Below are 13,484 nucleotides of genomic sequence, written 5' to 3' on the forward strand. Positions count from 1 at the left end.
GCGTTAGTGACAGACGCAAAAGAGTGATTCTATTTCGGTAGGGGAGGGAACCAAACCGGTGATTGGCAGCACTGTGACAGAGTGTGTGCATTAGCTTTCACTGCGCGGATGGGAGGTAGCTGCTGACAACAGTGAGACCCTACACGAGCTTGCCATGGAAGGAGACATGCGTGTTTGATGAAGAAGATAGTAGGAAAGCAGAGATTCGGAAGATGGAGCATCTCCAAACCTCAACCCATTCTCCATTACTGCAGTACAAGTAACCATTACATGTTCTTTTGCTTCTTACAATCAATCCTGATAATTTCTGATATCCTGACTAAGATTTACAAGATAACCATAGCTTGCTTCAAGCCGACAATCTCCGTGGGATCGACCCTTGCTCACGCAAGGTATTACTTGGACGACCCAGTGCACTTGCTGGTTAGTTGTGCGGGATTGCAAAAGTGTTATTGCAATTTCGTGCACCAAATAGCGACATGAACTAAATGTCCTGTCCAAGCCAAGGAACTGACTCCGAATAGTCCTGACAAATGATGATTAAGATGGGATTCAGCATTTTTAAACCAAGAAACGCTCGGTTTCCATTTCGGTTGTAGGTGTAACCACCCCGCTTGGCTGAAAGAAATAATAGAAAAAGAGCTCCAGTATAAAGATCCCCATTAGTACGTAAATTGATTGTATACCACCACTGATAAACACCAGAATAGGCAATATTCACTGGACCAAGAGCACCCCCACGAGCAAAAGCTTCTACAGCCAGTTGACCAAAATAAGGATCCCAAATTGCATGAGCAATAGGTCTTACATGTAAAGGATCCTGTACCCATGTCTCAAAATTTTCCTGCCAAGCTACATGAAACAGATTCCCGGAAGTCCACAGAAAAATTATTGCTAATTGTCCGAAATGCGAAGCAAAAATATTTTGATAAAGACGTTTCTCAGTAATATCATCATGACTTTCGAAGTCATGTGCGGTAGCAATACCAAACCAAATACGACGAGTAGTGGGGTCCTGAGCTAAACCTTGGCTAATCCTTGGAAATCTTAATGCCATAATGATTTTCAAATCCTCCTAGCCATTATCCTACTGTAATAATTCTTGCTAAGAAGAATACCCATGTTGTGGCAATTCCACCGAGAAGGTAATGGGTTACTCCTACAGCACGTCCCTGTACAATACTCAAGGCTCTAGGCTGAGTAGCAGGAGCAATATATATATATATAAAAGAGTGCCAAAAACAGGAATATCAAAACTCAACATCCGGTTGCGAAAATAACCGGTCTGAGCATAGCAATATATACATGTAATTAAAATAAGAAACCCCAAGGAAACTGATAAACCCCCTTTGTAGGATTTATCTTGTGCCTAATTTAGGAGATTTTATGACCTTTTACCCACATTTATTCAATGAAAAGGGCTAGGGAAGAATCAAAGGAGTGAGAGGAAAGCATACAAAGTGGAAAAATCATGAAAAAGCCAAAGATTTGAGAAACAACATCCACGCGCACGCGCACGGTATGCGCACGCGTGGATTGCGAAATCTTCAGGGACGCGCACGCGCGCTGTGTGTGTACACACCGATGGCCGCACATGATTTTTAATAGAAAACGTGACCAGCGACTTCTGAGAGCTGTGGGGCTCAAATTGCAACCAACTTTGGCACCAAAATACATTTAAAGGACCAAAGATTGAAGGGATTCACTCAACTTAGCATCATTTACACACATTAGGATTTGTTTAGATGTAGTTTTAGGAGAGAAGCTGGTGGACGAAATTGTGATCACATTATATGTTTCTTGGATTTTGAATGAAAGCTTATTTATGGCACTGGTTGAATTCACAACTCCGTTCAACTAACCAGCAAGTGTACTGGGTCGTCCAAGTAATAACCTTACGTGAGTAAGGGTCGAATCCACAGAGATTGTTGGTATGAAGCAAGCTATGGTCACCTTGTAGATCTCAGTTAGGCGGATTAAACATGATACTTAATTAGATTCAAATAATAAAATAGATAAAATAAAAGGGATAGAATACTTATGCAGATTCATTGGTGGGAATTTCAGATAAGCGGAATGGAGATGTTGTAGAGCTCTCGGACGCCTGCCTTCCTATTGCTTCCATTCAATCCTTCTTACTCCTTTCCATGGCAAGCTTTGTGTAGGGCATCACCGTTGTCAGTGGCTACATCCCATCCTCGCAGTGAAAGCTAATGCTCACGCACTCTGTCACAGTACGGCCAATCACCAGTTGGTTCCCTCCCCTACTGGAATAGAATCCCTCTTTTGCGTCTGTCACGAACGCCCAGCAGGTTACAGGTTTGAAGCTCGTCACAGTCATCCAATCCTAGAATCCTACTCGGAATGCCATAGACAAGGTTTAGACTTTCCGGATCCTCATGAATGCCGCCATCTATCTAACTTATACCACGAAGATTCTGTTGGGGAATCTAAGAGATACACATTCAAGCCTTGTTGCATGTAGAACGGAAGTGGTTGTCAATCACGTGTGTTCGTAGGTGAGAATAATAATGAGGGTTATCTAACTCATCATCATTCATCATGTTCTTGAGTACGAATGAATATCTTGGAATAAGAATAAGATAGAGAATTGAATAAGAGAAAATAGAACTTCATTAATCTTTGAGGTACAGCAGAGCTCCACACCCTTAATCTATGGTGTGCAGAAACTCCACCGTTGAAAATACATAAGTAAAAGGTTCAGGCATGGCCGAGAGGCCAGCCCCCAAAACGTGATCACTAGATCAAAATACAATCCAGGATGTCTAATACAATAGATAGATGTCCTATATATACTAGACTAGCTACTAGGGTTTACATGAGTAAGTAATTGATGCATAAATCCACTTCCGGGGCCCACTTGGTGTGTGTTTGGGCTGAGCTTGATCAATACACGAGCAGAGGCTTCTTTTGGAGTTGAATTTCGAGTTATGATGTGCTTTGGGCGTTCAACTCCGGATCATGACGTTTTTCTGGCGTTTAACTCCAGAAAGGAGCGTGTACTTGGCGTTCAACGCCAAGTTGCGTCGTCATTCTTCGAATAAAGTATGGACTATTATATATTGCTGGAAAGCCCTGGATGTCTACTTTCCAACGCCGTTGAGAGCGCGCCAATTGGAGGTCTGTAGCTCCAGAAAATCCATTTCGAGTGCAGGGAGGTCAGATTCCAACAGCATCAGCAGTCCTTTTGTCAGCCTTTTTCAGAGTTTTGCTCAAATCCCTCAATTTCAGTCAGAATTTACCTGAAATCACAGAAAAACACACAAACTCATAGTAAAGTCCAGAAATGTGAATTTAACATAAAAACTAAGGAAAACATCCCTAAAAGTAGCTCAAACTTACTAAAAACTATATAAAAACAATGCCAAAAAGCGTATAAATTATCCGCTCATCACAACACCAAACTTAAATTGTTGCTTGTCCCCAAGCAACTGAAAATCAAATAGGATAAAAAGAAGAGAATATACTATAAAGTCCAAAATATCAATGAATATTAATTTAATTACATGAGCGGGACTTGTAGCTTTTTGCTTCTGAACAGTTTTGGCATCTCACTTTTTCCTTGTAGTTTAGAGGTATTGGCGTCTCTGGGGGAACTTAGAATTTGGGATAGTGTTATTGACTTTCTTAGTGAAGCATGTTGATTCTTGAACACAGCTACTTATGAGTCTTGGCTGTGGCCCTAAGCACTTTGTCTTCCAGTATTACCACCGGATACACAAATGCCACAGACACATAACTGGGTGAACCTTTTCAGATTGTGACTTAGCTTTGCTAAAGTCCCCAGTTAGTGGTGTCCAGAGCTCTTAAGCACACTCTTTAGCTTTAGATCACGACTTTAACCATTCAGTCTCAAGCTTTTCACTTGGACCTTCATGACACAAGCACATGGTTAGGGACAGCTTGACTTAGCCGCTTAGGCCTGGATTTATTTTCCTTGGGCCCTCCTATCCAGTGATGCTCAAAGCCTTGGATCCTTGCTTTAAAATTTTCGCCCTTCTCTTTCTCTCTCTCTTTTTTTTTTTTGCTGCTTTTTCTTGCTTCAAGAATCAATTTCATGATTTTTCAGATCATCAATAACATTTCTCTTTGTTCATCATTCTTTCAAGAACCAACAATTTTAAACACTCATAAACAACAAGATCAAAAGACATATGCACTGTTCATTCATTCATTCAGAAAACAAAAGCATTGTCACCACATTACCATAATTAAACTAAATTCAATAATAATTTCGAAAATTATGTATTTCTTGTTCTTTTGAATTAAAACATTTTTCTTTTAAGAGAGGTGAAGGATTAATGGAATTTATTTATAGCTTTAAGGCATGGTTACATGATCATAAAGACACAAAACATAGATAAACACAATAATTAAAAACCGAAAACAGAAAGAAATAAAGAACAAGGAATGAATCCACCTCTAGTGGCGTCTTCTTCTTGAAGGACCAATGATGTTCTTCAACTCTTCTATGTCCCTTCCTTGCCTTTGTTGCTCCTCCCTCATTGCTCTTTGATCTTCTCTTATTTCTTGGAGAGTGAGGGCGTGTTCATGGTGTTCCACCCTTAGTTGTTCCACATTATGGCTCAAATCTTCCAAGGAGGTATTAAGTTGCTCCCAATAGTTGTTGGGAGGAAAGTGCATTTGAGGCATTTGTTGATGGTGAACTTCCTCTTGTTCTCCTTGAGGGCCGTGAGGAACTTCCCTTGTTTGCTCCATCCTTTTCTTGGTGATGGGCTTGTCTTCTTCAATGGAGACATCTTCATCTATGCTAACTCCGGCTGAATAACATAGATGGCATATGAGGTGAGGGAAGGCTAGCCGTGCCATGTATGAAGGCTTGTCAGCTATTTTGTAGAGTTCATTGGATATGACTTCATGAACCTCTACTTCCTCTCCAATCATGATGCTATGAATCATGATGGCCCGATCCACAGTAACTTCAGATCGGTTGTTTGTAGGGATGATGGATCTTTGGATGAACTCCAACCATCCTCTAGCTACAGGCTTGAGGTCCAGTCTTCTTAGTTGGACCGGTTTGCCTTTGGAGTCTACTCTCCATTGGGCACCTTCCACACAAATGTCCATTAGGACTTGGTCCAACCTTTGATCAAAGTTGACCCTTCTAGTGTAGGGGTGTTCATCACCTTGCATCATAGGTAAATGAAACGCCAACCTCACATTATCCGGACTAAAATCCAAGTATTTCCCCCTAACCATTGTGAGATAATTCTTTGGATTCGGGTTCATACTTTGATCATGGTTTCTAGTGATCCATGCATTGGCATAGAACTCTTGAACCATTAAAATTCCAACTTGTTGTATGGGGTTGGCTATGACTTCCCAACCTCTTCTTTGAATTTCAAGTCGGATTTCCGGATACTCATTCTTCTTGAGTTTGAAAGGGACCTCATGGATCACTTTCTTCTTTGCCACAACATCATAGAAGTGGTCTTGGTGGCTCTTGGAGATGAATCTCTCCTTCTCCCATGACTCGGAAGTGGAAGCTTTTGCCTTCTCTTTTCCTTTTCTTGAGGAAACTCCGGCCTTGGGTGCCATTGATGGTGAATGAAAAATAAAAAGCTTAGGCTTTTTACCACACCAAACTAAAAGTTTGCTCGCCCTCGAGCAAAAAAAGAAAAGAAGAGTAGAAGAAGAAGAGAATATTGGAAGGGAGGGAGAAGAGAGGGTTCGGCTATATGAGAGAAGAAGGTGTTTGTGTTGTGTGAAAATGATGAAGAATGGAAGGGTATTTACAGGGAGGGGGGAGGGTATAGGTTCGGCCAATTTGGGTGGGAATGGGTGGGAAATTGAATTTGAAAGTAGTGGGGGTAGGTGGGGTGTATGGGGAAGAGGAGGTTGATGTGAATGGTGAATGGGGTAATTGGGAAGAGGAATTGAGGTGATAGGTGAAGGTTTTTGGGAAGTGTGACATTGAAAATGAGATTTGGATTAGAAGAGTGTGATTAGGATTAAAAGAAAGGGTAGGTGAGGATCCTGTGGGGTCCACAGATCCTGAGGTGGGGATCCTGTGGGGTCCACAGATCCTGAGGTGAAGACAAATACCATTCCTTCACCATATAGGCATGTAACATGCCTTCATGCATCATTCTGGCGTTCAAACGCCCATTGATGCACGTTCTGGGCGTTAAACGCCCATGTTATGCATGTTTCTGGCGTTGAACGCCAGTTTCATGCTTGTTTCTGGCGTTCAGCGCCAGTTTGTCCTCTGTGTGCGCATCCTGGCGTTTAACGCCAGGTTGTTGCTTGTTTTGGGCGTTCAGCGCCAGAATGGTGCTCTGTTCTGGCGTTGAACGCCAGATAGATGCACCTTACTGGCGTTGAACGCCAGTCTGCGCTGCCTCCAGGGTGAAAAAATTTTTTTCTTCTGTTTTTGACTCTGTTTTTAATTTTTTTGATTTTTTTCGTGACTCCTCATGATCATGTACCTAATAAAACATAAAAATAGCAAAGAAACAAAATAAAATAAAATTAGATAAATAAAATTGGGTTGCCTCCCAACAAGCGCTTCTTTAATGTCAATAGCTTGACAGTGGCTCTCATGGAGCCACAAGATGATCAGGTCAACTTAAGTGTGGTATTCCCAACACCAAACTTAGAGTTTGGTTGTGGCCTCACAACACCAAACTTAGAGTTTGACTGTGGAGGCTCTTCTTGACTCTGAACTGAGAGAAGCTCTTCATGCTTACTCTCTTCTGTCACAGAGGGATGGCCATGTGCCTTAAACACAAGGTAGTCCCCATTCAATTGAAGGACTAACTCACCTCTGTTGACATCTATCACAGCTCCTGCTGTGGCTAGGAAAGGTCTTCCTAGGATGATGCATTCATCATCTTCCTTCCTAGTGTCTAGGATTATGAAATCAGTAGGGATGTAAAGGCCTTCAACCTTTACTAGGACGTCCTCTACTATTCCATAAGCTTGTCTCACTGACTTGTCTGCCAGTTGTAATGAGAACAAGGCAGGTTGTACCTCAATGACCCCCAGCTTCTCCATTACAGAGAGTGGCATAAGGTTTATCCCTGACCCAAGGTCACATAGAGCTTTTTCAAAGCTCATGGTGCCAATGGTACAAGGTATTGAGAACTTGCCAGGATCTTGCTTCTTTTGAGGTAAAGTTCTCTGAATCCAAGTATCTAGTTCACCAATGAGCAAGGGAGGTTCACTTTCCCAAGTCTCATTACCAAACAGCGTGGCATTCAGCTTTATGATAGCTCCTAAATATAGAGCAGCTTGCACTCCAGTCACATCTTCATCCTCTTCAGAGGAAGAATAGTCTTCAGAGCTCATGAATGGCAGAAGGAGGTTCAATGGAATCTCTATGGCCTCTGTATGAGCCTCAGATTCCTTTGGATCCTTAATAGGAGACTCCTTCATGCTTGAGGGACGTCCCAGGAGGTCTTCCTCCTTAGGATTTTCGTCCTCCTCCTCCCTTGTGCATTCGGCCACATTGATCACATCAATGGCCTTGCACTCTCCTTTTGGATTTTCTTCTGTATTACTTGGGAGAATACTGGGAGGAGTTTCAATGACTTTCTTACTCAGCTGGCCCACTTGTGCCTCCAGATTTCTAATGGAGGATCTGGTTTCATTCATGAAACTGAAAGTGGCCTTTGACAGATCAGAGACTATATTGGCTAAATTAGAATTATTTTGTTCAGAGTTCTCTGTCTGTTGCTGAGAAGATGATGGATATGGCTTACTATTATTCAGCCTAGTACGTCCACCATTGTTAAAACCTTGTTGAGGTTTTTGATCCTTCCAGGAGAAATTTGGATGATTTCTCCATGATGAGTTATAGGTGTTTCCATAAGGTTCACCTAAGTAATTAACCTCTGCCATGGCAGGGTTTTCAGGATCATAAGCTTCTTCAGAAGCTGCCTCTCTAGTACTGTTGGATGCATGTTGCAATCCATTCAGATTTTGAGAGATCATGTTGACCTGTTGAGTCAACACTTTGTTCTGAGCCAATATGGCATTCAAAGCATCAATTTCAAGAACTCCTTTCTTCTGAGGTACCCCATTATTCACGGAATTCCTCTCAGAGGTATACATGAACTGGTTGTTTGCAACCATGTCAATGAGTTCCTGAGCCTCTTCAGGCGTTTTCTTCAGGTGAATAGATCCACCTGCAGAATGATCCAATGACATTTTCGAAAATTCAGAGAGACCATAATAGAATATATCTAATATGGTCCATTCTGAAAACATGTCAGATGGACATCTTTTGGTCAGCTGCTTGTATCTTTCCCAAGCTTCATAGAGGGATTCACCATCTTTTTGTTTGAAGGTTTGAACATCCACTCTCAGCTTGCTCAGCTTTTGAGGAGGAAAGAATTTATCTAAGAATGCAGTGACAAGCTTATCCCATGAGTCCAGGCTATCCTTGGGTTGAGAATCCAACCACACTCTAGCTCTGTCTCTTACAGCAAAAGGGAAAAGCATGAGTCTGTAGACTTCAGGATCAACTCCATTCGTCTTTACAGTCTCACAGATCTGCAAGAATTCAGTTAAAAACTGATAGGGATCTTCAGATGGAAGTCCATAAAACTTGCAGTTTTGTTGCATTAAAGCAACTAGTTGAGGCTTAAGCTCAAAGTTATTGGCTCCAATGGCAGGAATGGAGATGCTTCTTCCATCAAACTTGGATGTTGGTTTTGTGAAGTCACCAAGCATTCTCCTAGCATTATTATTATTATTTTCGGCCATCACCTCTTGTTCTAATGTTTCTGAAAGGTTGTTTTTGGATTGTTGTAATTTAGCTTCTCTTAATTTTCTCTTCAGAGTCCTTTCAGGTTCTGGATCAATTTCAACAAGAGTGCCTTTATCCTTGTTCCTGCTCATATGAAAGAGAAGAAAACAAGAAAAGAAAAAGGGATCCTCTATGTCACAGTATAGAGATTCCTTTATGTTAGTAGAAAAAGAAGGGGTAGAAGAATGAAGAATGGATTCGGATTTTGGATGAAGAGAGGTGAAGAGGAGTGTTAATAATTAAATAATTAAATAGAAGAAGAAAAGAGAAGAGGGATTTCGAAAATAATTTTGAAAAAGGGTTAGTGATTTTCGAAAATTAGAGATAAATTGTAATTAAAATTTAAAACATGAAACAATTAATTAATTAAAAAGAATTTTTGAAAAAGGGAGAGATATTTTCGAAAATAGAAGAGGGAAAAGTAGTTAGGTGGTTTTGAAAAAGATAAGAGACAAACAAGAAGTTAGTTAGTTGATTGAAAAAGATTTGAAATCAAATTTGAAAAAGATAAGAAGATAGTAAGTTAGATAAGATATTTTGAAATCAAATTTTGAAAAAGATAAAATTTTTGAAAAAGATAAGATAAAAGATAAAAAGATTTAATTCAAAAATTTTTAAAATTATTTACTTCACTAACAAGAAACTACAAGATAAGATTCTAGAACTTAAAGATTGAACCTTTCTTAACAAGAAAGTGACAAACTTCAAATTTTTGAACCAATCACATTAATTATTAGTGAATTTTCGAAAATTACATATAAAGATAAGAAAAAGATTTTGAAAATAATTTGAAAAATATTTTTGAAATTTTCGAAAAATAATAAAAAAATTTGAAAAAGATATGATTTTGAAAAAGATTTTGAAGAGATAAGATTTTTAAAATTGAAATTTTGACTTGACTTGTAAGAAATAATTAATTTTGAAAATTTTTGACCAAGTCAACCCAAAATTTCGAAAATTTGGAGGGAAATAAGGAAAAGATATATTTTTGATTTTAAAATATTTAATTATGAAAGAGAAAAACAACAAAATTACTTTATGCATGAAATTTTTAGATCAAAACCATGGATGCATGCAAGAATGCTATGAATGTCAAGATGAACACCAAGAACACTTTGAAGATCATGATGAACATCAAGAACATATTTTTGAAAAATTTTTGATGCAAAGAAAATATGCAAGACACCAAACTTAGAAATCTTTAATGCATGGAAAATATGAATGCAAAAATGCACATGAAAAACAAGAAACACAAAATATTTTTGATTTTTATGATTTTCTAATTTTTTTTGGATTTTTATTTAATATTTTCGAAAATAATGTTTTGAAAAAAACGAAAAATAAAAGAAAAATTTTTGAAAAAGATTTTTGAAAAGAAAATTACCTAATCTGAGCAACAAGATGAACCGTCTGTTGTCCATACTCGAACAATCCCCGGCAACGGCGCCAAAAACTTGGTGGACGAAATTGTGATCACATTATATGTTTCTTGGATTTTGAATGAAAGCTTATTTATGGCACTGGTTGAATTCACAACTCCGTTCAACTAACCAGCAAGTGTACTGGGTCGTCCAAGTAATAACCTTACGTGAGTAAGGGTCGAATCCACAGAGATTGTTGGTATGAAGCAAGCTATGGTCACCTTGTAGATCTCAGTTAGGCGGATTAAACATGATACTTAATTAGATTCAAATAATAAAATAGATAAAATAAAAGGGATAGAATACTTATGCAGATTCATTGGTGGGAATTTCAGATAAGCGGAATGGAGATGTTGTAGAGCTCTCGGACGCCTGCCTTCCTATTGCTTCCATTCAATCCTTCTTACTCCTTTCCATGGCAAGCTTTGTGTAGGGCATCACCGTTGTCAGTGGCTACATCCCATCCTCGCAGTGAAAGCTAATGCTCACGCACTCTGTCACAGTATGGCCAATCACCAGTTGGTTCCCTCCCCTACTGGAATAGAATCCCTCTTTTGCGTCTGTCACGAACGCCCAGCAGGTTACAGGTTTGAAGCTCGTCACAGTCATCCAATCCTAGAATCCTACTCGGAATACCATAGACAAGGTTTAGACTTTCCGGATCCTCATGAATGCCGCCATCTATCTAACTTATACCACGAAGATTCTGTTGGGAAATCTAAGAGATACACATTCAAGCCTTGTTGCATGTAGAACGGAAGTGGTTGTCAATCACGTGTGTTCGTAGGTGAGAATAATAATGAGGGTTATCTAACTCATCATCATTCATCATGTTCTTGAGTACGAATGAATATCTTGGAATAAGAATAAGATAGAGAATTGAATAAGAGAAAATAGAACTTCATTAATCTTTGAGGTACAGCAGAGCTCCACACCCTTAATCTATGGTGTGCAGAAACTCCACCGTTGAAAATACATAAGTAAAAGGTTCAGGCATGGCCGAGAGGCCAGCCCCCAAAACGTGATCACTAGATCAAAATACAATCCAGGATGTCTAATACAATAGATAGATGTCCTATATATACTAGACTAGCTACTAGGGTTTACATGAGTAAGTAATTGATGCATAAATCCACTTCCGGGCCCACTTGGTGTGTGTTTGGGCTGAGCTTGATCAATACACGAGCAGAGGCTTCTTTTGGAGTTGAATTTCGAGTTATGATGTGCTTTGGGCGTTCAACTCCGGATCATGACGTTTTTCTGGCGTTTAACTCCAGAAAGGAGCGTGTACTTGGCGTTCAACGCCAAGTTGCGTCGTCATTCTTCGAATAAAGTATGGACTATTATATATTGCTGGAAAGCCCTGGATGTCTACTTTCCAACGCCGTTGAGAGCGCGCCAATTGGAGGTCTGTAGCTCCAGAAAATCCATTTCGAGTGCAGGGAGGTCAGATTCCAACAGCATCAGCAGTCCTTTTGTCAGCCTTTTTCAGAGTTTTGCTCAAATCCCTCAATTTCAGTCAGAATTTACCTGAAATCACAGAAAAACACACAAACTCATAGTAAAGTCCAGAAATGTGAATTTAACATAAAAACTAAGGAAAACATCCCTAAAAGTAGCTCAAACTTACTAAAAACTATATAAAAACAATGCCAAAAAGCGTATAAATTATCCGCTCATCAGAAGCTCTCACTTCTCTCTAAAATTAGGATTAAGATTAGGTTTAGTTCTTAGATCTAGGTTTTAATTCATGCTTTCTTCTACTTCTTCTTCTCAATTCCTTGTTGTTACATTCATTCTTCTTCTACTCTTTTGTTGTAATTTCCTTTATGTTGATTCTATATTTTGTTTTAGATCTACTCTTGTTCCTTCTCTTTTCTTTCAATTCAAGTTGAGGTAATTCATAATAATTGTGTCTCTTTTGATTGTTGTTGTTAAGTTCTTGCAATTAGTTGTTGTTAGATTTTACTCTTGTTGTTGATTTACTATGCTTTATTCTTTTGCCTTCCAAGTGTTTGTCAAAATGCTTGAGAAGATGTTAGAGTAGATTTTAGTGCTCTTGGCTTGGGGAGGTAACTTAGGAACTCTTGAGTTACTAATGTCCAAGTGATTGATGATTGGGAGCCATTAACTCTAGATCTCACTAATTGATTTGGTGGAGAACTAGGACTTATGGACTTGGATTGATATAACTCACTTGACTTTCCTCTACTATTAGTTAGGGGTTGACTTAGTGGGATTGATCCTTGCCAATTCTCATGTTGTGGTTAGTGATCAGGATAGAGATCCTTGACCGCCAACCTTTGCCAAGATCTTTTTGTCATTTGATTTCCTTTAGCCTTTACTTTTTATGTTTCTCATCCAAAAACCCCAAAATACCTCATAACCAATAAAAAGACACTTCATTGCAATTCCTAGGGAGAACGACCCGAGGTTCCAATACTTCGGTTTATAAATTTAGGGGTTTGTTACTTGTGACAACCAAATTTTTGTATGAAAAGATTATTGATTGGTTTAGAAACTATACTTGCGACGAGAATTTATTTGTGAATTCTAGACCATCAAAAGTTCAATCATCAGAAACCCAAAGGGACATAATACAGAAAATCTATTTTCCAAAATCTCCTATAAGAGGAGTCATCACAGTTTGTATTATTTAGTGGAGATAAAAGTATCTAAGCAAAACATATAAACCAAAATAGAGTCCTGAGAACAAAGGATCTTCGCTAATCCAGAAGTCTCCAGCATGCTTCAGCGAGAAGCCTTACGTCCTACATCTGAAAATCACAAAATTCGCATGGGTGAGAACCGGAGGTTCTCAGTATGGTAACGGTGCCCACATATCTAACATGTAATGTCTTGGAAAAGCCAATGGCAATCCTAGAACTTCCAACAGATAATTCAAAGCTTATAAACAGGCTAAACCATAAATGACAACTAACTAAGGATTCTTTAGTCTAACTAATACTTCCCTTTCAACTTCCTTTAGACCTCCCAACCACCAATAGGAGTATAATATGGCAAACACAGTTATATCAAACAAGAGATATACAAATAGGAACATATATGTCATTTAGACAATCAGCAAGTAATATGCAGTCAATTAGGCAATCTTAAACAATTCACATAATATGCATATGATGTATGCCTGTCCTAATGGCTGATGATATCATCTGTCGGTTATATAGCCAACCCGACAAGTCCTGGTAGCTAACCATTGGACTGTCCCTCTGTCGTGCATCCCCAACTCGAGTTATTCTCGATCATCA

At 39.1% G+C, this 13,484-nt stretch overlaps 1 protein-coding gene across 1 annotated transcript; it reads right to left on the bottom strand.

Annotated features, from left to right (window-relative positions):
- Positions 1 to 484: 484 nt before the first annotated feature.
- On the bottom strand, positions 485 to 1,057 carry LOC130966725 (photosystem I P700 chlorophyll a apoprotein A2-like). The gene has a single exon (XM_057891549.1). The coding sequence runs from the start codon at positions 1,055 to 1,057 to the stop codon at positions 485 to 487; it is 573 nt and encodes a 190-aa protein (XP_057747532.1).
- Between the last annotated feature and the right edge of the window lie 12,427 nt (positions 1,058 to 13,484).

This window comes from Arachis stenosperma, chromosome 3 (assembly GCF_014773155.1).
Source record: "Arachis stenosperma cultivar V10309 chromosome 3, arast.V10309.gnm1.PFL2, whole genome shotgun sequence".
Classification (NCBI taxonomy): Eukaryota; Viridiplantae; Streptophyta; class Magnoliopsida; order Fabales; family Fabaceae; genus Arachis; species Arachis stenosperma.